General features: G+C 37.3%; 1 protein-coding gene across 1 annotated transcript; it reads left to right on the top strand.

The window, feature by feature from the left end:
* Positions 1-785: 785 nt before the first annotated feature.
* LOC139138344 (probable serine/threonine-protein kinase roco4) lies at positions 786-19,973 on the top strand. The gene is made up of 4 exons (XM_070706677.1): positions 786-985; positions 14,499-17,399; positions 17,951-18,095; positions 18,406-19,973. Exons 2-4 carry the CDS (start codon positions 15,825-15,827, stop codon positions 18,597-18,599), a joined length of 1,914 nt encoding a protein of 637 aa, XP_070562778.1. The 5' UTR covers positions 786-985; positions 14,499-15,824; the 3' UTR covers positions 18,600-19,973.
* Positions 19,974-21,435: the final 1,462 nt, after the last annotated feature.

Below are 21,435 nucleotides of genomic sequence, written 5' to 3'. Positions count from 1 at the left end.
GCAATAAATCCTCTGCATCTCTGATAAGTTGTAAAAAATGTGTTTCATTCATAATCAACATATTACAAGTGTACATACACGTAACCCCGGTCACGAAGTAGGTCACGTGATTTGGTCCTTCATCCTATCTGACAGTTGACTAATCAGATCATAGAGAAACATAGATAGAGTGGCAACGCGTATTGTTTAAGGCGTGAAGCGGTTACGTAACCCATCCATGTTCGCCTCGCCTCAGGTTGCTCTCGCCTCTCTTTTCCGAAGAGTGCCGACCATGAATCCTTCGGTAATTTTCGGATTTTCGCCAATTGTTAAGCGAAAGTATGTTCAGCAAAGTTTGTGTTGTTGTTGTCGTGTGGTGCTGAGCAGAATTGACGTGCTGGCGAAAACGGGAGTGTTTTGAGCTTCAGGAAAATGAGTTTTACCGTTTTAAAAATTCCTCTCATATTTTTATGAATATATAATGAGTGTGTTTGAACCAAATTTGAAAGTCTTTTATCGATACTGTCTGGTTTACGGTCAGTAATACCGTCTTTTACACGTGCGTCAAGGAAGGACATGTTTATGAAACTGCTGGCGTGTTATGTTTTGATTGGCGTGAAGCAGTGTTTCTGGCCTGAGAGCTCACAAAGTAACTATGGTTGCTACGCGACTGGCAGTACGATGCCATCTCGTCGTATTTTTCGCATAATCTCGTGTAATTATCAACCACAAACAAAGCCTCCAAAAAGTTTAACACCTTTGAAGCTCATTTTAATATGAAAAGCCAATAGTCTACCGAGACGACCATGGAACAGAAGGCATGCAAGTGTTGCCACTCTGTGTATGTTTCTCTGTGATCAGATGGAATTCATTGATTGCCGTCATCGCCAACAATGCACTGAAAAGCAGTACCGACTCACTGCATGTAAGCTGTGCATGGTAGGGGCACATACTCGATCTAGGGAATTAGACGTCTTTGCCAGTAACCTAGCTTGTAAAATTCTACGTAGGTCTTCACATTTGCTACTATGCCGGATTTGTAACGTGTTTTCATGGTGTATATTTTAAAGTTGGGGTCATTGCCAGTGTGTGGCTCCGGGTGACATATATATTTGTGCATTTATGTATGATACAAATGTGTAGACACACACCAAATATACACATATATATATAGAGAGAGAGAGAGAGAGAGAGAGAGAGAGAGAGAGAGAGAGAGAGAGAGAGAGAGAGAGGTGCGTACCAGAGAGAGAGAGAGAGAGAGAGAGAGAGAGAGAGAGAGAGAGAGAGAGAGAGAGGTGCGTACCTAGGAGTGATGCGTACCTAGGAGGACAGTGGTTGTTATGTGTTTGTTTAACTCTGATGCGCTCATTGGCTGCAAATATAATGTGAGCTGCTGTTTGCTTCCCGGGGAGTTGAATGGTATCAGATTATGTCCAATGACCAGGGGTAATAATAATTGTAAAGCGCCTTGACCACATCTTGTGGATATGTGCGCTATATAACTATCGTAATGACTGTAACTAAAGAAGCAGGCGGTAAACATTATTAAACGGCGGAAATATTCATGCTTGAAGTACTCATTAACATTGCGGAATTACATAGGGATATTTCATACCGTGATAATTATTTCACAGCGTCAGGCTGCGTTATGCACTTTTTGATACCCATGGTAAAACTTAGACTAACGGATGAATTCAAAGCTGTAAGCGTGGGAATCAGATCGCATGAACCCAAAGGGAGAATCAGCACAAACAGGCAAGGGGAAAGGTCAAGGGCTTTTATCATCGTCTTTATTCTGAAGACGTGCACGCTTCAATTCACCGACAGAATTGAAATGCAAGGTTTAGCCAGCAAAACTGTTTGTCTTATGACCCCTGACAAAAATTACAGGGTGGAGAGCCAGCGTTTTTCAAATAGCGTTGTACAAAAACAGGAACCCTTCAAAAGTGTGCTCGAAAATAATGTCCTTCCCCAATTTTCATGTTCGATAAACGGTTACCCTCCCCGTGCGTGTCTCAGCCCATATCAATAATATCTTTATGAAACTATATCTCATTTGACCTTTTACCTTCGAAGAATACGTTTTCCTGCATTTATAAATGACCACTTTTATGTACGGTTTCAATTAATTCGATGAAAAATAGATCAAACCATTGCCATGGAGACAAGTGATAAGAAAATAGATCCTATATTTGCATTTACAAACATCAAATACCTCTATGCTGTAAGTTTGATGAAAATTAACGTTCTAATTATCATGAATACAGCAAACATGTAAATTTGATGGCGTAAACTGGTTGCCACGGAAACTTACGTTCCCAAATGGATGCCTTATTTGCAGTCAGAAACATAAAATACCTTTTATGAATCAATTTTGACAAACATGCAAGTTCCCTCATGATTTTAAGAAAATTGCAATTTTGGTTGCCACTGCAACATTTGCCCAGAAAACGGATGGCCATGTTAACATCAGCGGCCCAAAATTACCCTTTACTGTAAGTTTCATGAAAATCTGACCTGTTATTATTCGCATTATTATTTCCATATAACATTTTTATAAATTATTAATTATTACTAGAACTAAAGGCGGAACATTTTGTAAATTGTTGGCCTTGAAATTGCTGTCATTTGAACCATATCGGCCACATCTTGCTTTCTTATTGTTGTGCGAAAACCGGTCAGCTTCCTGCAAAGGCATGCGTAAAATTCCATGATCCTACAAAACTGCTGGTGTGAAAATAAGGGCCCTCACCTCCTGTAATTTCTTGGCTGGTGGGCGAACATTTTTGTCACGTTTACGTGCAAGGAATGCAAGTGCTTTATCCCAAGCAGATGAAAAATTTCATCTTTCATTCGGGCTTTGTGCGCACAAACAACATTTTTTACTCTTTCTTTAATCGGTTAATGGCCCACTTTAAATCTGCTACAATTTACTGGAATATAAACTGCGTATTTCACATTGGCTGAATCGAACTGAAGTTAATCGTACAATGTATAGCCAATCCAATTTGATCATCACCAGTACTATGCGTTAATGTAAACTGAAAACAATTGAGATAATTCAACTTGGGAGTATGAGTATGGTGAGAGTATGAGAGTATACAAAGTACGGTGACGTCACTGTAGTTTTGACTCTATTTGGATCTACAACCTCGAAGGAATGCATTATTAGATGGGGGTTTAAGCAGATTAAGGAAAGTCATATATAAAGTCATATAACTTCGTGTTCGTATTCATAAATTTAAATCACTTTAGGAGCAGGGATAGCTTGAACGCTTATCCTTTAATTCTATCTTTTCTGTTTCCAGTCACGTTGATATTATCACAAAGGCTGTAGGCGGTCAAATATTTTTTGATTGGTAACAATTGCTATGGATTCTCCCCTATTTTTAATCAACCAAAGATCGTCAATCTCTAGAATACGTTTGCATGTTTCGGTGCTTGGTGGTATTTAATTGGAGCCTGCGCAAGGTTCGGAAACGGAAATGCGGAACTAAAGGTGTGTGGCACATATCAGAGGAAGGTTCGCTAGTGGGCGTTAATTCCACCACCTCCTCCTCCAATAGAACAGTTTGGTATCACGGTTGAATTTACCCACAGACATATCAGTGAAAACAAATTACTGGCAAGAACCCTCTGTAAAGTCCAGTCGTCTCAGGCGATATTATGGCATGTCAAGCGCGGTTTGGCAGTCATCGGACACACAGCTAGAATGGATCCATGAGGTAGGTTGTTGACAATGCAGCGGCTGTTGATTTATTGTCCATAATTTATTTACATTGTTGGTATGGGCCAATCAAACTCATTCTTTGTCATTAGGGTATTTTTATTTAGTCAAGGTGGGAAAGTCAATGTCTTCGGACATCATTTCCTCCATTTTCTATTATTGAAGGTGCAATGTCGTGGTCAGAACTTTGAAAAATACAGTGGCAGTGACATCGGCAGCGTTTGCAATCAGGATAAGGTATATTTTGTCACTTTTATATCGTTATATGGCTTTTTAGGTGTGATGTTGGTGACGAAACGTTAGGCCCAGGTCAGCGTTACGCTCTATATTTATTAACAATAACTTGATACTTGGTTGTAAAAGCTTGAAGGTTTCGAAACTTTCAGACCGACCTGCGAAAAAATGCCTGTGAAATAGGTGGTACCAAGATAGCAGGTGTATTTTTGACCTGCTGTTGAAATTTTATCTGACTCTACTGCCCAGGCTTTCGAGACCACTTCTTTGTCTGTCATTTTCCCATGTGTGAGTATTTCAGTTACCTTGCAAGTAAAAAGGCATTCAAAGGGCTGTGGTGATGAATGATGTTGAAAGCATAAATAGTCGGTAGAGACACCGTTGTGTCCGGAAACTGCAGCTGTTAACCTGACTTTATAGTATACGAACATGCTTGGAACACGATCTGTCCACGAGTGGGAACTGAAATTTAAAACAGCATTGATGAGTGTGGAATACTGCTACAAAAGTACCCCTCAACCATTGCCGTCGGTACAAATATCTCTAGACAAACACGACGTATCGATGGCATGTACTATTGTTTTGTTTTTAGGCTGTAATTTCCATACGGATAACCTACGATTTCAGGTTTGTAACACAATAATTGACCAGAAAATCATCACATGTAAGCAGAATATATTCCATGAAACCTTTTATAGGATACTTTGACATTACAACCGAAACAATAAAATTTGTTTTTTTGTTCAAGAGATGCCAAAGTGGTTACTAATCTGCATACCAATGTATACGCTTCAGTACGTGTTTATCAGGACCATACTGTTAAAGAATGCCATAAATGAAAACAATATTTTACGTTTGCCTGTGCAAAACCTGGCCAGGTTTAGCGACCCCTTGTCAAAAGAGTACCTTTAGCGAGGAGTACAGTCAGTGTGATACCACCACGAAACTGACGTCATTGCCTGCCCCTGTAACCACACGGTCGCACCTTTTATTTGTATTCAAACAAATCTTTGAACTACAGTCCACCCATGAGAGCTGCTTTTGTGAAAGTATAAGAACTTAAAAGCGATGCCGATGTATTTAAGGCGCAAGTGGTTGCTGTTGATAAGTTACTATACAAACGAGAGTTCATCAAACGTGCGTAAATGACTCACAGGCACTCATATTTGTCAAAACAAATCTCACCTTGGAGACCTTCTGACACGAGTATTACCGGCGGGATTGTTGTAAAGGATAAATTTTCAAAGCCCCAAAGGTTTTATATGTAATCGAAATACATGACTAACATCAGGCAAGCATTGACTATTCAAAATTTCCTCCCCGTTCAATGAGTGATAACTTGCATATTTTTCCATGTACGTGTGCACTATATATCATACTATTGGTGCTGAGAGTGTTCTCTGTATCTGTTTCAGAAACGATAGGACCTTTTATCAGCACCAATATAAAATTGTCGTTCCATGTTTAAATGTTCTTAAGCGGCCTTCAAACTTTCCAAATTTTCGTTAAACAGACACTGACAATTGGCCTCGACTGTATATGTGCACAGGGTGGATAAATACATCTTGCGCTGGTCCTTTTGTTTTGGATGTTGTTCCCTGTAAATCATGCTATCGCACAAGTTTAGTGCCTTTCCCGAACACTGACATAGGATTCGCCAAATTAGCTATTCCAGTCATTTCGATTTACCCAATATAAATGTTTGGGCTAGTTGACGTTCGTTTTCTGAAGAAATTGCTTTCCAAAGTTTATTCGAGCTACAAGAAACCATGGCAAGTTTCAAATATACCGAAAAACACATAACTTTAGGCTCTCGATGAATGCAACTGGTGTACGAAGTGTGAAGGACAACAGGACAATGACGTGGTTATGCCAATGTGTGAGCGGGAATTTCCACACTAGATGTGAAACAAGCAAGGAAAGTGGATTGCTTTCAGTGAGCGGTCTGTGATGTGTGATGAACTCAATGACAACACACGTGAGCTAAGGTCGTAGCCATGTCTGTCCGCGTGTGTGTGTTAGTGTGTGTGTGTCTGTCTGTCTGTATGTCTGTTCACAAGTTTGGTCAGTATGGCTTGCACGTTAATGAAGTTATGAAATATTATTTTTAATACATAATGGTTTCCTATGGTGACGGCAATGACAGTATCGACACATTAAGAAATACTTCACAAAATTTCATGAAACTTTTCACAGATGACAATCTTAGAATATTTTGATTATACTATGAGTGTCATGTTAATAATCTGCTCATTTGTATATTTAATGAACTTCGAAATTCTTTCACCATATTTTATGATATCTGCTACATATATTGATGTGATAGATATTTAATTGTACTGAGAAGCATTGAGCAGTGTCAGGCTAATAAATAGCTCATTTGCATATTTTATGAAGTTTTGTAATTAATGATATCACTCTGAAATAACTCTACCAAATTTGGTGAAACCTGCTGCAAAACTGATCTGACATATATCTGACTGTGTTTTAAAGCATTTAGTAGTGTACAGTTAATAAAGGGTTCATTTACATATTTTATTGACGTTTGTATTCAGTGATATGACTCTGAAATAATGACACCAAATTTGGCGAAAACTGCTACAGATATTGATCTGATAAAAATCTAATCGTCCCATGAAGCATTGAGCAGTGTCAAGTTACTATATAGCTCATTCGCATATTTTATGAAGTTTTGTAATTAGTCGTATAAATCCGAAATAACTGCACCAAATTTGATGAAATCTGCTGCAGACACTGACCCGACAGATATCTGACTGTGTGTGAGAAGCATTTAGTAGTCTGAAGTTAATTAAGATTTCATTTGCGTATTTAATGAACTTTGTAATAAGTGATATAACTCTGAAATTACGGCAACAAATTTGTTGAAACCTGCTACAGATATTGACCTGATAAATATCTAATTGTACTGAGAAGCATTGAGCGGTGTCGTGTCAATAAACAGCTCACTTGCATATTAAATGACGTTTCCTAATTTGTGATTTAACTCCGAAAGTCCTGTGCGAAGGTTTATGAAACCTGATACAGATATTTATCTGACAGATATCCGATTATTCTGTTAAGCATTTAGCAGTGTCATGTTCATTAATGGCTCTTTGGCATATTATAAACTTTGTGATTATCAATATACCTCGGAAATAAGAGCACCAACTTTGATGAACCTGCTACAGATATTAACTGTTCTGAGAAGCAGTCAGTAATTGGCAACTTAATTCATGGTTCCATTACATTCATTATAGTAGTAACATATTTATGAAGTTACAACACCAAATTGATAAAAGTTGCTACAGATATTAATCTGGTAGATGTATGATTGTACTGTGAAGCATTGAGCAGTGTCATATTGAGAAATGTCTCATTTGCATATGTCATGATTTTTTTTAATTAATAATTTGACTCCAAAACTAATTTACCAAACTCAATAGAAGCTGCTACAGATATTGATCTGACAGATATCTTACTCCTCTCAGAAGCGTTCAGCCGTGTCAATTAACGGCTTATTTGCATATTTCATGGTCTATTGTAATTAGTAATATGAGTCGAAATTACTGTATCAGATCTTATAACACTTGCTACATATATGAAGATGACAGATATCTGACCTATACTGACAAATATTAACAACTGTCCTGTCGATGAATTGCTAAACTGCGGTGATTTTATTGAAAGTTGATGAAGATGTTTTCACCTGAATTAAACTGCACTTAATGCTACATATATTGATCTGACAGATATCTTACTATGTTTTTTCCTGCTTTTTCCTGCTTTTTCCTGCTTGAAATCGAAATGACTGCCGTCAAAGAGATTTAATATCTTTATTTCAGCTAATTACATGTTTTTATAGTTAATGACCTTTGGAATTAACTTATGGTGAATATTTTTCATGATGTTGAGAAGTTGATCATAAAACTTTCATGCGGCAAACTTGTGGCAAAAGTTTAAATTTAGAGGCAATATCTTGTTCTGAATGTTTGTATATATTGTTCTCTGATAGTAGCAACACAGTAGACAGAAAAGGGCACCCGCCCTTTTTGGGTTAGACAGTCCTCAGGTACCCCTCTCCCATGCTTGTTCTACTATAAACAGGTTCGTTCTCATTTTTTTGATGATTTTAACAAAGACACACATAAAACTTGTCAGAGAATTGTGTGAAAAGAGTTTCAATACCGAGAATGATGACACTTTGATCATAATGTCAATTCCAAATAGGTAAAATCAAGCTTACTTTTCTTTTGAGATCAAAGACTTTTTATGTAAAATAGGAGAGACCAAAGATCTTGGTCTGTGGTTATGATCTAAATGTATATTGGTCCGTCGAACAACAGCGTGTGGACAAAACCGCTTTCATTGACGATGACTGATGTTGGACATACACGTAAAGTAGCCTAGGGCAAGGAGAGTACATGAACCCCGTTTCGTTCTGTTATTGTATATATAAAAGCTTTACTCCTTCATCTGCGATCAACAAACTGCGAAAAAAATTCCCAAAGTCCTGAAAAAGCCATTTCAGACATATACTATGTATAAAAATTTATGTACTGATCACACACTGTAAATGCGGTTCAGTTGCGAGTGGCGACTTTCTCTACGGTGTATGGTGCCATCAGTAAATAATGCGACCCATTGAATTCTTAATTCGCAGGATATGTAGTCAGGCATTTTAACAGATATCTGCCTATAGCAAATATTCGCTAAATGTAAATTGTTTACCAAAATATTTCCGGGTATACATCTCTCCCTAGTGATTTACATGATGATTTAAGTATATACAGCTATTTTTACAATTTTTCCGAGTGATAAAGCTTTCGAAAAAAATATAAGTATATATAACAATATTTAATTCAACACACTAATTTACAATGTCGAGAAATCCTCATCAATGCTTAATAATACGAAAAAAATTAATTCAACAAGCTTCGAAATCATGTTCAAAACATGTTTAAAATCGTTTTGGTAAAGCAACTTTTAGGGACAATAAAGAATGAAGACGTTTCTAGCGTTAAGTATAACTGGTGAGAGTGGAATTTCCCTGCACCAATGAACGCTCATGGAGACCAGTAGTATTGGTAACTGACTGATCTCCTTGTCATATCTCAGGCCACACCCATTTTGTTTCGGTTTGGCACCACAACTAAAAAAAGTAGGACATAACAGAGCTTTCAATAGTAAGAATGAGGGGTGGCTGGACGTAATTTTGAAAGGTATCATTTAATCAATCGCACTTCCCAAAAGAACTTCCAAAATATGACCTTCTCTCTGTCCTAATCCGTATAACAAGATCCTGCTCTTGCTAGAAACTAAGTTTTATAAAATTGATGAAATTTTCACCAACCCCAACGTATGCAGAGTTTGAAGATAATAATGATGACTGACACGATCAAAAGCCTTTTCCTGATCCAAAGAAAGAATACCAAGAGGAAAATTCATTTTATTTTTTTTTATATTTTAGTTGAAACTTCATATCAAATACATGGATATGTAAATATTACAGTGACATGGATACGCAAGTATCCTAGTGGCAGTTAAACAAAGGAAAATGGACAAGTTGTAAGAGGTTAAATTTACATTTAACTCGTTATCGTCTCAAAACTTTCTAATACGTCAGCCTTTGCACCCAGCTGCTTCTCTATGTTGTACCTTAAAGTAAACTCATTTTTAATTACAACTTCAATCGGTGTATTTTCATAGGTCACCCAATACTTATGGATGCTCCATTTACCAAGGATAATTAGAAGTTGAAGGACATAACGTTTTCCTTTAGGTGTGACTTTCTCACAAGCTTCTGAAAATATGTCTGATGGCGTTATTTCAATATATAAATCCAAATATCTGGAGATGACGTATTTAGCTTATTCCAACATCTCACAGCGATATGACAATAAATAAATCTTATGTTCCAAAGAGTCAATCTGCTGACAAAGTGGACAGAACATTGAATCTTTTAGCTTCCAAAAGAATAAATACTTGTTACATGGTATTAATCGTAGTAAAAGTTTCTACTGAAACTCTTTTAACTTAGTTTCTTTTGTCAGATTGTACACTCTCAACCAAATTTTGTTACAGTCACTCTCTGACTTTACAGGAAAAATGTTTAAACTAGAAAACCATTTCGAGAGTTTATCACTTGCATGTAATAAATGCCTTTGTATGAGATGAGCATACAACACCTTGCAAGTTAATTTGTAGACTAAAGTCCTAGAGTCGCTAAGTATGACACCATAGTCATTACGTGCAGACTTAGCGGCATAGAAATACCTGAATTTAGAAGACCAGTTAAGAAGTGTACGGTTACCTACATGAGAAGCATTTTGTTTCACCGCATACCAGGCATTCAGTACATTTACACAGAAGTCTGGGAGAACAGATGATAGAAAAACAGGAATCTTTTGCTAAATTGTATGCTGATGGAAAATCGGAAAATTCATTTGATTATTAATCTCTGCTTAATTGAATATTATCAAAAATCTGTCTGCCTGGAACAGTATAACTTTGATCTACATGAATGATATCTTGCAAAACTTGTTTCAAGCTAAGCGATAAAGCTTTAGTTAAAATTTTAAAATCAGAGCCAATCAAACTGATAGGTTTCCAGTTCTTCCGAAGAGAGTTATCACCTTGTTTCGGAAGGAGTGTAGTAACAGCTCTACGACAGGACGTTGAAAGAAGGCCATCGGAAATTGACTTTTGAAAAAACCTGGTGGAAATCTCTTCCTAGAAAAGACCAGAATTTTTTTATAAAATTCACAAGGTATGCCATCAACACCAGGCGTTTTACCATTTGCAATGTTCTTGAGTGCAAAGGTGTACTCATCAAGACTAATGGGGTCATCAAGTTAAGTAATTTTGTCACCTGATAATTGAGGGAAATCATGAAGCAATATATTTTGTGCTTCAGGTGAATCTGGCTCAGCAGTAAAAAGATTTTGATAAAACTGGCGAGTAAGTTGACGAATTTCACTCTGATTTTCTGCAGTTGTCTGATCTTCACGTTGGAGATGACTAATGGACTGACGACTTTCTTTGTATTTTTCGAGAGATAAGAAACACTCAATTAGTATCAGAATCATTAAGCTGTTGAAAACGAGAACGAATAATTGCACCTCTGGTATCAAGTTCCTGAAAACTGTCTAACAGGTCTTTTGCTGATTATATCTTGTTTCCAGAGAAGGCTGTGTATGAATCAAAGATTCCAAAGTATGAATTTCTTCAATTAGCTTTTGTTTTGAACGTTTAAATATGACATTAAACTTGCCCAATAATCATTTCCATTCAAAGTAATACATTACCAGGTCCATGGGACATTTGAGATTTACAAATTTAAGTAGGACCATCCTGAACCACTGATAGTTCGTGGTGGTAATGTTTAAAGTGATGAACTCGTTTAACGCTGTACTGCCGACATAATTCTTTAATCTTTTGTTTTCCTATATCCCATCAAGCTGAAGAAAAGAAAATCTATCCTTCTCATTACGCCAACCTTCCCAGAATTCCTTAATTATAGTACAGTAATCTTCAACATTAAGAAGACTAGTATTGAGACAACAAACTCAATTTTTGCTGACACATGGATTCATAGTTATAACAAGAGAAACAAGATAGTGATCAGATAAATCAGTAGGAGAGTCAGTAGAGACTGCTTATGAAATGACGCCAGGTGTTAGAAAGCTTACAACGATGGACAAGCAAAGAAAAGACTTGCGAAGACTTCAAATGTGGTTCAATATGAGACGACCTGTCTCAGTCAGGAAAAAGAGTACAATTAAAGTCTCCTCTATGACAATATTTTCATAAACAAGATCAAAATCAAGGAGAAATTTACGAAGACTTTGAAAGAAAATACAACGATCATCTCCATTGGAAGAAGCATAAACATTAAGCAAAAGATAGGAAACATCATTCATCTTAACATGCAGATGCAGTAAATGACCCTAGATAACACTTTTGACAGAAACAACATCAACATTTTTGTTTCGCGGAAACAGCACTGCAACACCAGCAGAATTACTCGTACCATTAGAGAAGAAAATACGTGCGCGCCAAACAACTTGCCACTGGTGCCTGATTAGCCACTGTAGAATGAGTTTCTTGAAGAAAATAAAAATCACCGTAATGATTGGACTTAAACGAAGACAAGATGTTATACCGTTTTCGTTTAGTAGGATTGGCCTTGACGTCAGGTTTTCTAATCGTGTTGAAATTTGGATGTATTTGTAATTTTGGGGCAAGCTTTGCTGTTTCGGGGAAAAGGTATTACAAAATCTTCTGCTAAGAAGTTCATCGTCTGAAAGCTTATTTATGTGGTTCATTGGGTTGACCTGACTCAGATTTATTCACTTTATTAAAAAACTTGCATACCAATATGTCAGGGGCAATTTTACCCAGTTTTGGTAAAAGAAAACGTTTGTCTCGACAGTGTCGCTATGACTAATTGTCTATACCCTGGCAAAGTGCGCCACCAACGATGTTAGCCGCTACAGTTGCAGAAGGCACTGATGTATGTACGACATCACCCGTTGGATTCTTTCGCATCGAGGAAAAAGTAATCTACAGCATATTCAGAAATGTGCTGCTGACATTCAAATGCATTTATACCCTTTGAACACCAGCCAATGCTTATTTTCTAAATTATTTAAAACAGAAGAGAGTACTTGATGTAATGACATATACATGTGATATAACTGAAAATCGCTTTTGCTTTACCTATTTTTTCCAGTTTGATATTTATCATGTTTCTAAACTTTTACAAAAACACAAACAAATAAATGTTTCTGGTTAAGGCAGAATATTAACAACTTTATACTAATTAAGGGAGCGCTCCATTATTACCGCCAGTTAAGGCAGACAAAATTCAGGGTGTCACCATAAATTTGAAAACTTCACGGGGGTTATGCGTTTTTGAAACAGCACAGGGGGGGCTTACTTCATTTTCATAAGTATCCATCCAGTCTAAAATCAGTCCCAATGTTCGAAAATATCCTTAAAAATAAAAATGATTTTATTCTCCAAAGTCATTTCACTGTAAATCTGAATAAAATCATATGTATTATCTGTTACATGAACATCTTTCCTTGGCAAAGCTATACAGGGTTGTCTTCTTGTAAATTGATTCGCTGAGGGTAATGAACAATTCCTATCAGCCTTTAGCCGAGGCAAAGCAATGATTAAATGCAAGCTACAGTATATGTTAAACTGAAATCTGGCACACATTCAAATGTTCCCCTGTCTGTTGCACAGCACCATTGTTTATATCTGACCAGTTTTTATGAAAGAACTGTACAAAACGTATCTGAAAATTAAACAGAAAGGCTGGGATATGCATGAAAAGTTTCAATGGCTTTGTTTTTTATGTCAATTAGCGATAAGGAAGAAATGCATTTTTGCATTATAATGCTTAAAAGAAATATACAATATGTGCATATACTATATACATTTATGTAGTAAATTATCATCAGCCTTCAGGTAGCGTTATGGTATTGTGGTCAGAGTATTCAATTAGGGAGTATGTCCTTGATCAAGCACTGTTACCATAGTTTACTTTGCTTTACCTTACCGCAGGAGCGTGGGTACCTAGGCCGGTAAATTGGCTATTTGACCCCTTCATGACCTTATATCCTGGGATTTTGGTGATATCAGGGCATTCTAAATACAACACTTTCCTCTGAAAAATGCAACTAAGTGAACATGCATAATTTTCCTTGGAAGTGAGGCCCCGTGGAAATTTGCTCGAATGTTACAGAAATTTCAATGAACCTGGTAGAGGTATATGAACAGAAATACCAGGATGAGTGGTCGAAAAAGGGATCATGGAAATGGCCATGTAGGTTTTGGTTCAATTCCATTTGAGAAATACACGATATGTACATTATATGTACAGGAATTAAAGAAGTTGTACCATACTTGCTCCAAGTCTATTAGCATATGAATATCAAAACAGAACAGCAGGCTATCATGTTAGAAGTATGCTATCGCATAGATAGTGGGGTGAACGCGATGGCCGACACCAGGCAGTAACTGCTGCCGAGGAAAGCCAACCGACGTGGGGCCTGTCTGAACAAATCCTTAATTCATCACAACCTGTCAACCAAAGGGACAAAAGAGACAAAATGAAAGCAGTTATCTGTGATATACTCAGGAGAGAAAGAAAAACATGGGAAATCAAAGAAAGATCATAATTATTTGGAGAGTGTTCAAAATACAGATAGCGACAGTAAAATATCAGACTCATAGCCTTTTTGGGTCACAAAATTTTGGGGCAATTGGCAATGGTGGCTCGCTCATTTTAAATGATGAACAGAAAGACTTTGCCGGCCCATCCACGACCATAATAACTGAACGCTCCCTATTAGCATTGATCCCATTATGTGTACTCAATCGATTGCGCATTTTTAATACTCTATAGTGTGATACACCCTTGAGGCCCTGTCACAGTAGCAAACATTAACATGACAACTTTTGGGAGAACAGGTCTCAATGATGTAAAGAGGCGTGACTTAATGTATTTTTTACGGATATATTATTTTGTTCATTCTCTTTTCTACAGCTATAGAGTTTGAGTTAACAACAATTCTACGATGACGAACGAATTACAAAAGACAATCTTTGGATTGCAAAACTATGGAAGATCTTACAACTTCGGAGCACTAGCACATGACGGTGAAGTGAAAAATCTCTACGAGAAGTGCAAACAAAGTGGAAAACTACCATTCAATCGAAGTAAAGTTATGTTTGTCGGTGATGCAAGGGTTGGGAAAACTAGTCTGTTGCGTCTCTTGACCGGCGAAAAGTTTCAAAGTGACGAGCCCAGTACTGAAGGAATTGAAACAAAGATGTATGAGACCAAAGATGTAGACTCCAGATGGAAAGAATGTAAGATATCGACTTCAGATGAGTTTGAAAGATGTGTATCGTGGTGTACAGCTGAAAGTGCAATTCAAGCGTCGAAAACACCGTTCAAGGAACGATCAGCAAAATATGATATCAGAGGCGGAGACTCAATGGACTTCATAAAATGGCCATTTTGGAAAATTATCAGAGTTGTTACAAAGTTTTTCATTCTCGGACTGCTATTGTTCTCTTTCCTTGAGAAAATTACGGTGGAATATGGTTACGGCCTCCTCCAACTAGCTTGCTATTTTTGCTGTCTAATATGGAGTAATGACTTCATGATCACATACCGTTATGGTACTGGTCTTGCCATATCGACATATGTTGCAACTTATTTTATGTATTCTTCATGGGAACGTGCATTTTTGAATGATGTTTTCTGTCGTGTCTTGCAATCATACTTCCGATCATCATCTCTTACACACGTTCTCTCCACTATGATATATCACTGGACATTTTATGGGGTCGGCCTCATTATTGGCGTATCCTATGGTGTCGGTTTTAGAAATGGTGTTGCATGGGGTTTATGTATGCTTGTACCCGCAAGAAACGTTACCTTAGATACAATGCCTGTATTGTACAGTGACAGCGCTAACGTCTCATCTTGCAAACTTGGGTTTCCCTTGATTTTCCTTGGGGTAACATTTGGATGCCTATTGTACACATATAGGTATAAACTAGAAGTGACCTTTGCATTAACAAAAGACCTACGACTTTTATTGATCTTCATTTCTCTTGTGGCATGCATCCCTAGGATTCAACATCTAGCTATGTATGTCGTGTTCGGTGCCTTCATATGGATCGGTATTTTTTCTGGCATGGGTATTGGTAGAGCAAAAAGTCTTACGCTTTGTCTCGGATATCTGCAAAAAAGACTAGGAGGATTAGTGATCGGGATAATGATCGGTCATTTTCTTGGCTTAGGCTTTCCATCTCGTGACCTGCCTATCCCAGCTTTGTTTGTGTATGTGATTCTGTTTTAATGCAGCCAATTACAGATCTGTACATTTATTGTAAAGTGAAGCGACAACCCATTCCTATCGTACACGTGCGGGAAGCAATAAGACAGCAAATACGAGGAGACAAACACCTTGCAACGCGTCTCAGTTTGTGGGATTTTGCCGGTCAAGAGTTGTATTATTCAACGCATCATATTTTCATGTTTTCACATTCAGTTTATGTATTGGTATTCAGTCTTGTAGACGCCATAAACGACAGAAAGAAACAGCTCGAAAGAATTGTGTTTTGGCTAAATTCTATTTGTATCCACACGGAAAGTCAGGACACTGCCATATTTTTAGTTGGGACACATCGAAATAGCATTAGCTCTATTCAACGTTCCGAAGTTGTTGGCTATCTCACAGAAAAACTGAATGTAAATAGTCTCTGTGATCGCTTTGTCAACACTCCTGAGGGCATGCTCGTTTTTCAAGTTGAGAATTCGATCACATTAGATAACGACTCTTCCTTCCTTCAGATGTGCATTTTAAAAGAAATAGAAGATATGATGTACGTGTGTGAAGAGTTTCCTGTACCATTCATGAACTTTTACAAACTAATCAATGAACGTAAATTTCAAAACGGTGGCAAACAAACAATTTGTCTTTATGATGATGTTAAAATCCGTGTAAAACATCAGTTTTCAGTTGAAGAGCCCGTGTTTCAGGAAATGCTCTCTTTTTACCACAAGGCCGGTGAAATTATATATCAACCTGACGATGATCATCTGAGTAAGTACGTAATCTTTGATCCCAACGTTCTTGTCAGTTTGATGAAAATCTTGATAACTATTCCTCCAAGAAATCAAAGATCCCGTCACTTGGCAAAATCTTGGGACATGATGGACAAACGAGGACTTGCAGACATCAAACTAATAAACCACGTTACAAAGTCAGTCGGTATATCTACACAGCTGACCCTTTCCCTACTGCTCGCCTATGATCTCGTTTGCCTGATACCTAGAGAGTCCAAAGATGATGAACAGTTGTACATCGTCCCAAGTATTCTACCTGCGTACGAAATTGATGGCCGATATGACTCTATGCCAAGATGGCAGACTTTTCAAAATGACGATGACGTGTACTATTTCGATTTTGGATCTTTCCTACCTGATGTTGTATTTTGGCGTTTGTTGGCTCGTTGTATGAGTTCTCCAACAGTTTTGAAATCATCCCTGAAGAGACATGTCTACAGTGACATCGCAAGGTTTTCCTTCGACGGCCAAATTACGTACATACTACAACTTGTTCGTCACATTCCCATGGAACAGAATCTGATAAAAGTCATGGTCCAAAAGGCCCCAGGTATTGACTCTAAATGTCTGCTCAAGTGGCTTCTGAAACAGCTGAATATCATACGAAGACGAGATTTCAAGTTTATGGAATTCACATTGGGAATGCCATGTCCCTACCAGTCCCATGATGAATTTGAAAACGCCGAACGCCTGCATATCATAGAGCTTACTAGTCGTGGTGGCAAACTTCATGATAATCCAAAGGTGAATTTGTTATGTGAAGGTAGAAGCCATGTATTAAAACCGTATCCAGTCTCCACTTTGGTGAGTTCTGTTAAGCTTTGGTTTTACTAAAAGAGTCCATATACTTATTAGAATCCTTTTATTTTTAGACTATATTTTAAACAGTGGAGAATAAATATACTACTGAAATATGTTTCTCGAACGACGATGTAAAGATTATTTATGAAGTTGTATCCATTTAGAGCAGCTCATCGAATTGTATCTCAAAATAGAACCTTCTACTTTGCCTGCTTTGATTTGGTGTTTTAAAAAACTTGAAAAATCAACCACAAATATTCCTTCATTACAATTTTCTCTTTACTTAAATAGTGTGTCCCTGCCGGCTGTTTGATGGTCAAAACATTTGTTTTAAGTACATGTTTCTTTTCAGTGATGTGTACTTAAAATGACTAGGTCTTAAAGTCGCAAATCAAGAGAGAACACTGCTGTCGCGTAAACAAATAGCAAACGTTACTATTTCTGTTCTTAAGGCAAGAAAACTCCATAGAATAATAATTATATCTTCTGTACATAAACAAAAAATTTTCAATATTTCGGACACTTTTTTAATATTATTCTTATTGTGATAACAGGGTACCAAGATCGATTTAAAGTCACCTGGACAAGTATCTATAAGGCTTGAGACTCACATATCTAAAATGCCAGCAATCCTTTACAAGGACATCTGTGATCATCTAAATGTTGACCTCATGGCAGGTGATTGGAGATTTCTGGCCGGTGAGTTGTCCACGATGGTAGGCTCTTGTAAGTGACACACATGATGTTGGTGATTGTGGCGGGGATTGTTTTAGGGACAGTGGGTGTGCAGTTGACTGAACCAGTTACCTTATTTTATGATGGCGATGGAGCTAAATCGCCCGTTAAAAATGTTGTGGCACACCAGCCTCGTCGGTCGCGCAGTAGACTTTGCTTCTGAAATTCTGTAGGAGGCTGATGTTTACCTTTGCAGTATTGACTCGTCTTCTGCAGTTTCCCCTGAATAGAAAACGCATTGAAATGATTTTTATCAATGTTTTTGTCTATCAAGGTGAACTTGGGCATACGGCCGGGCAAGTCCAAATATACAGTCAGAAGAGGAATCCAACTGGTGAAATCCTTCAGGAATGGTCAAGATATAATCACGCGACGGTCAACAATCTTCTTGAAATATTACAAAGGCCATCTCTTGAGCGATACGACATCGTTGATACCATCAGGGAACACATCAGTCAGGCACCCTAGAAGGAAATTTCCAATACTTGTATGGCTATGAGTGTATAAGAACTGTCTATGTAAATCAAAGCGGCTAAAATTAAGATCCACAGGCCCTCTCATAACGGCCATTTAAATACCTTTTTTACACAGTGCGGGTATCAATACGGTTGGAAAGTAAACGCTGTTATATCTCATAATAATAATATACCGTCCATGTTACATTTGTTATGTTATGTCTGTTTTTGCAATCATGAAATGGTTACATAAACCTATGAGCTTGTTTCAGAAAGAAGGATATGAAAGCAAATCGGGGGATGGATTACTTCCTGTGGTTTAATGTCTTTATCTATCAACATCAAAGGCTATCAGAGAGAGGGGGGACAGACAGACACACAGACAGACTTGTTATGGTAATAGTTGTACCTGAACTTCTGACACCCTGTGCACCGTAACGTGTATCACTTATAACTTCGCATATGCTGGCCATGCAACAGTTCAAACGTGAACGCGAAGAGAGCCACCTGTAAAAGGCACTGTGCTTCAGACGCTGGAAAACGGTTAGCTTTATTGAAATGGCTTTGCTTTGGTTTTCAGCGATTGCAAAATTCTGTTGTGGATAACGGATGCGTAAAAGTGATCCAGCATCGAGGCTGTACTATGACTTTGAATTCATGGCATAAAAATTCATCAGTTGTGAATTTTATAATAGCAGTACGCCAAAACACAGCTTCATAAAAACAGCTCGGTGTTATTTTATTCATGCTAAAGCTACCTATCAAATGTTTTACTTCCGATACTTTTCACTGATACAAACAATTGAACATTGTAACTTGCAACTTTAATGCCTTAGTTTTCGATAACATTAGTCAATATTCTTTCTCAGTCTTGTATTTTAATTGTTGTATTTCATATAAAGCACTTTAGCACCTTTGAATTCTACTACTGAAATTCATGTTTTATCCTTAAACTTTCTAAAGAGTTTAGTACATTTGTTATTATTAAAAGGTGACTCCGGTAGCTATCAGATGTCTGTATGATTCAAAAAACTTGTAGTTATTCTTAATTGTTATTTTGCACGTAAAACTATCAATTCTTCAAGCGATATTTTGTATATGTTGATATATCTTCAGTATTTTCTTCTTGAAGTAATTTACACATTAATTTTTGACAACTTAAGAATACATATTTGTAGTGGTCAATTTCGAGGTAGGAAGTTGGTTTCTTTATCATCGAGATAATTATTTCACATTTCATATCTGTCATAAATATCTGCAGATTTTAATGCTAACGAGCTAGTTTTGATCTTTCATAGTGCTAATGCATAATCACTTTATCGTTTTTCTCCAAAGTGTATGTATTTGGTGTAGCAATAAAAGTAAACTTTAAAATGATTTACTAAAATCTTTTAATGAGTGTTTTCCTTCGGTCATTATCATTGTAGTCTTACTCTTTCTAATATTTTCTATAGTGTTACTCTCATTAACTATAGGAAGTTGGTTTTTGTCAGAGGAAACTTTTACTTCGATCTTGGCCCACCTAAAGAACACTTGGTCCGATCTCTACCATGAACAACTCAGAGCTTACTTAGGGGACCTTGGTGTATCTTTTTCAACATCCAGGGGCCCCTGGGACTATGATGGTTTGTACGTTCCATCAGTGTTAACACAGTCTTCAATCTGTGTGAATTGACATAAATTTACTTTTTTCGGATCGGCCAAGTACACAAAGCAAAGTCGTTGATTATTTCGGTTTGGCTACTTAGTTATTTACATGGAAGGTATTTTACATCATTAGCGAGTTCCAATACTTTGAAGACTATTTCTTGTACATGTAGGATCTGCGGCAGTAACAAAACTTGTAGCATTGTATAAATTTGATAATAGGACCGATTCCTAGACAGGTCAAAGTTCCTTCACAAACAAACAAAAAGAAAATTAATATTTATCAGAAATTTCCTGCTGTCTTTTGGAAAGTTACCGTCAGAAATTGGAAATTCGTAAATCGTTACCACGGATGTTTTTATTTAAATTGTAAGCTTTACTTGGAAATGCATTCAACCACAAGCTGCAGTAACCATCCATTGCGACTGCAATCTCGTGCGCGTAATCGTAATGGACTATGATATTGATCAGCATTGAGGAACACAATGGCTACATATGATGCAGTAAATCGTGACTTGACAAGGATGTCACAGCCGCAAATTCAACTCATATGTATAACGTATCATAATCAGTGCTTACAACTTTTTTCTCGAAAAGATTAACTGAATGTCTAGAGATGTCAATTTTAGTACAGTACGCTATCTGTTTATACAGAATAATGTCTTGTTAGATCACTGGTTCGCAGTGACGAGTTCGCCAGCAGATCGTGCTGGCAAACATTACCAGTATCATAACTGAATATCTAGCATTATAAATGGTGTTATTTTGTCTCACAGCTTCGTGAGCATTTCAGACAACAACTTCTACGTTCAGATTACTGTGACATATTTACTGCATGGTATATTGAGTCATGAAATTATCAATGGTGGCATTTAGAGATGTGAAGCGGATCCGACCGCCGATTTCTAATTAAGATAACGGGATTAGTTTGTGCCTTGATAAAGGTGGTACTGCGAACATAAAACGAAACAAAATTAATGACTGACCTACATTATATGTGCTCTTCGGAAACAACAAATAAACTTCCCAGGGTCTATCGCCGTACTTCCTCGTTTATAGTGTGACAGAACGCGTGCCAACTCGTTGACGTCATGGTGGAAGCATCGGCGAACTTGTAACCTCGTGTAGTCAGTTCACTTTAGTAAGGTATGATAGTAAGTCAAATACTTTACTGCAGAGTTGGACACTTCGACCAGGAAAAT

The sequence above is a fragment of the Ptychodera flava genome, chromosome 8 (assembly GCF_041260155.1).
Source record: "Ptychodera flava strain L36383 chromosome 8, AS_Pfla_20210202, whole genome shotgun sequence".
Classification (NCBI taxonomy): domain Eukaryota; kingdom Metazoa; phylum Hemichordata; class Enteropneusta; family Ptychoderidae; genus Ptychodera; species Ptychodera flava.
This window is presented reverse-complemented; position numbering and strand designations above follow the sequence as displayed.

Coding starts and splice junctions, on each gene's coding strand:
- LOC139138344 (XM_070706677.1), top strand. CDS start 15,825: ATGCAGCCAATTACAGATCTGTACATTTATTGTAAAGTGAAGCGACAA. Junction 17,400..17,950: donor CGTATCCAGTCTCCACTTTG/GTGAGTTCTGTT, acceptor TTGTGATAACAG/GGTACCAAGATCGATTTAAA. Junction 18,096..18,405: donor TGATTGGAGATTTCTGGCCG/GTGAGTTGTCCA, acceptor TTGTCTATCAAG/GTGAACTTGGGCATACGGCC.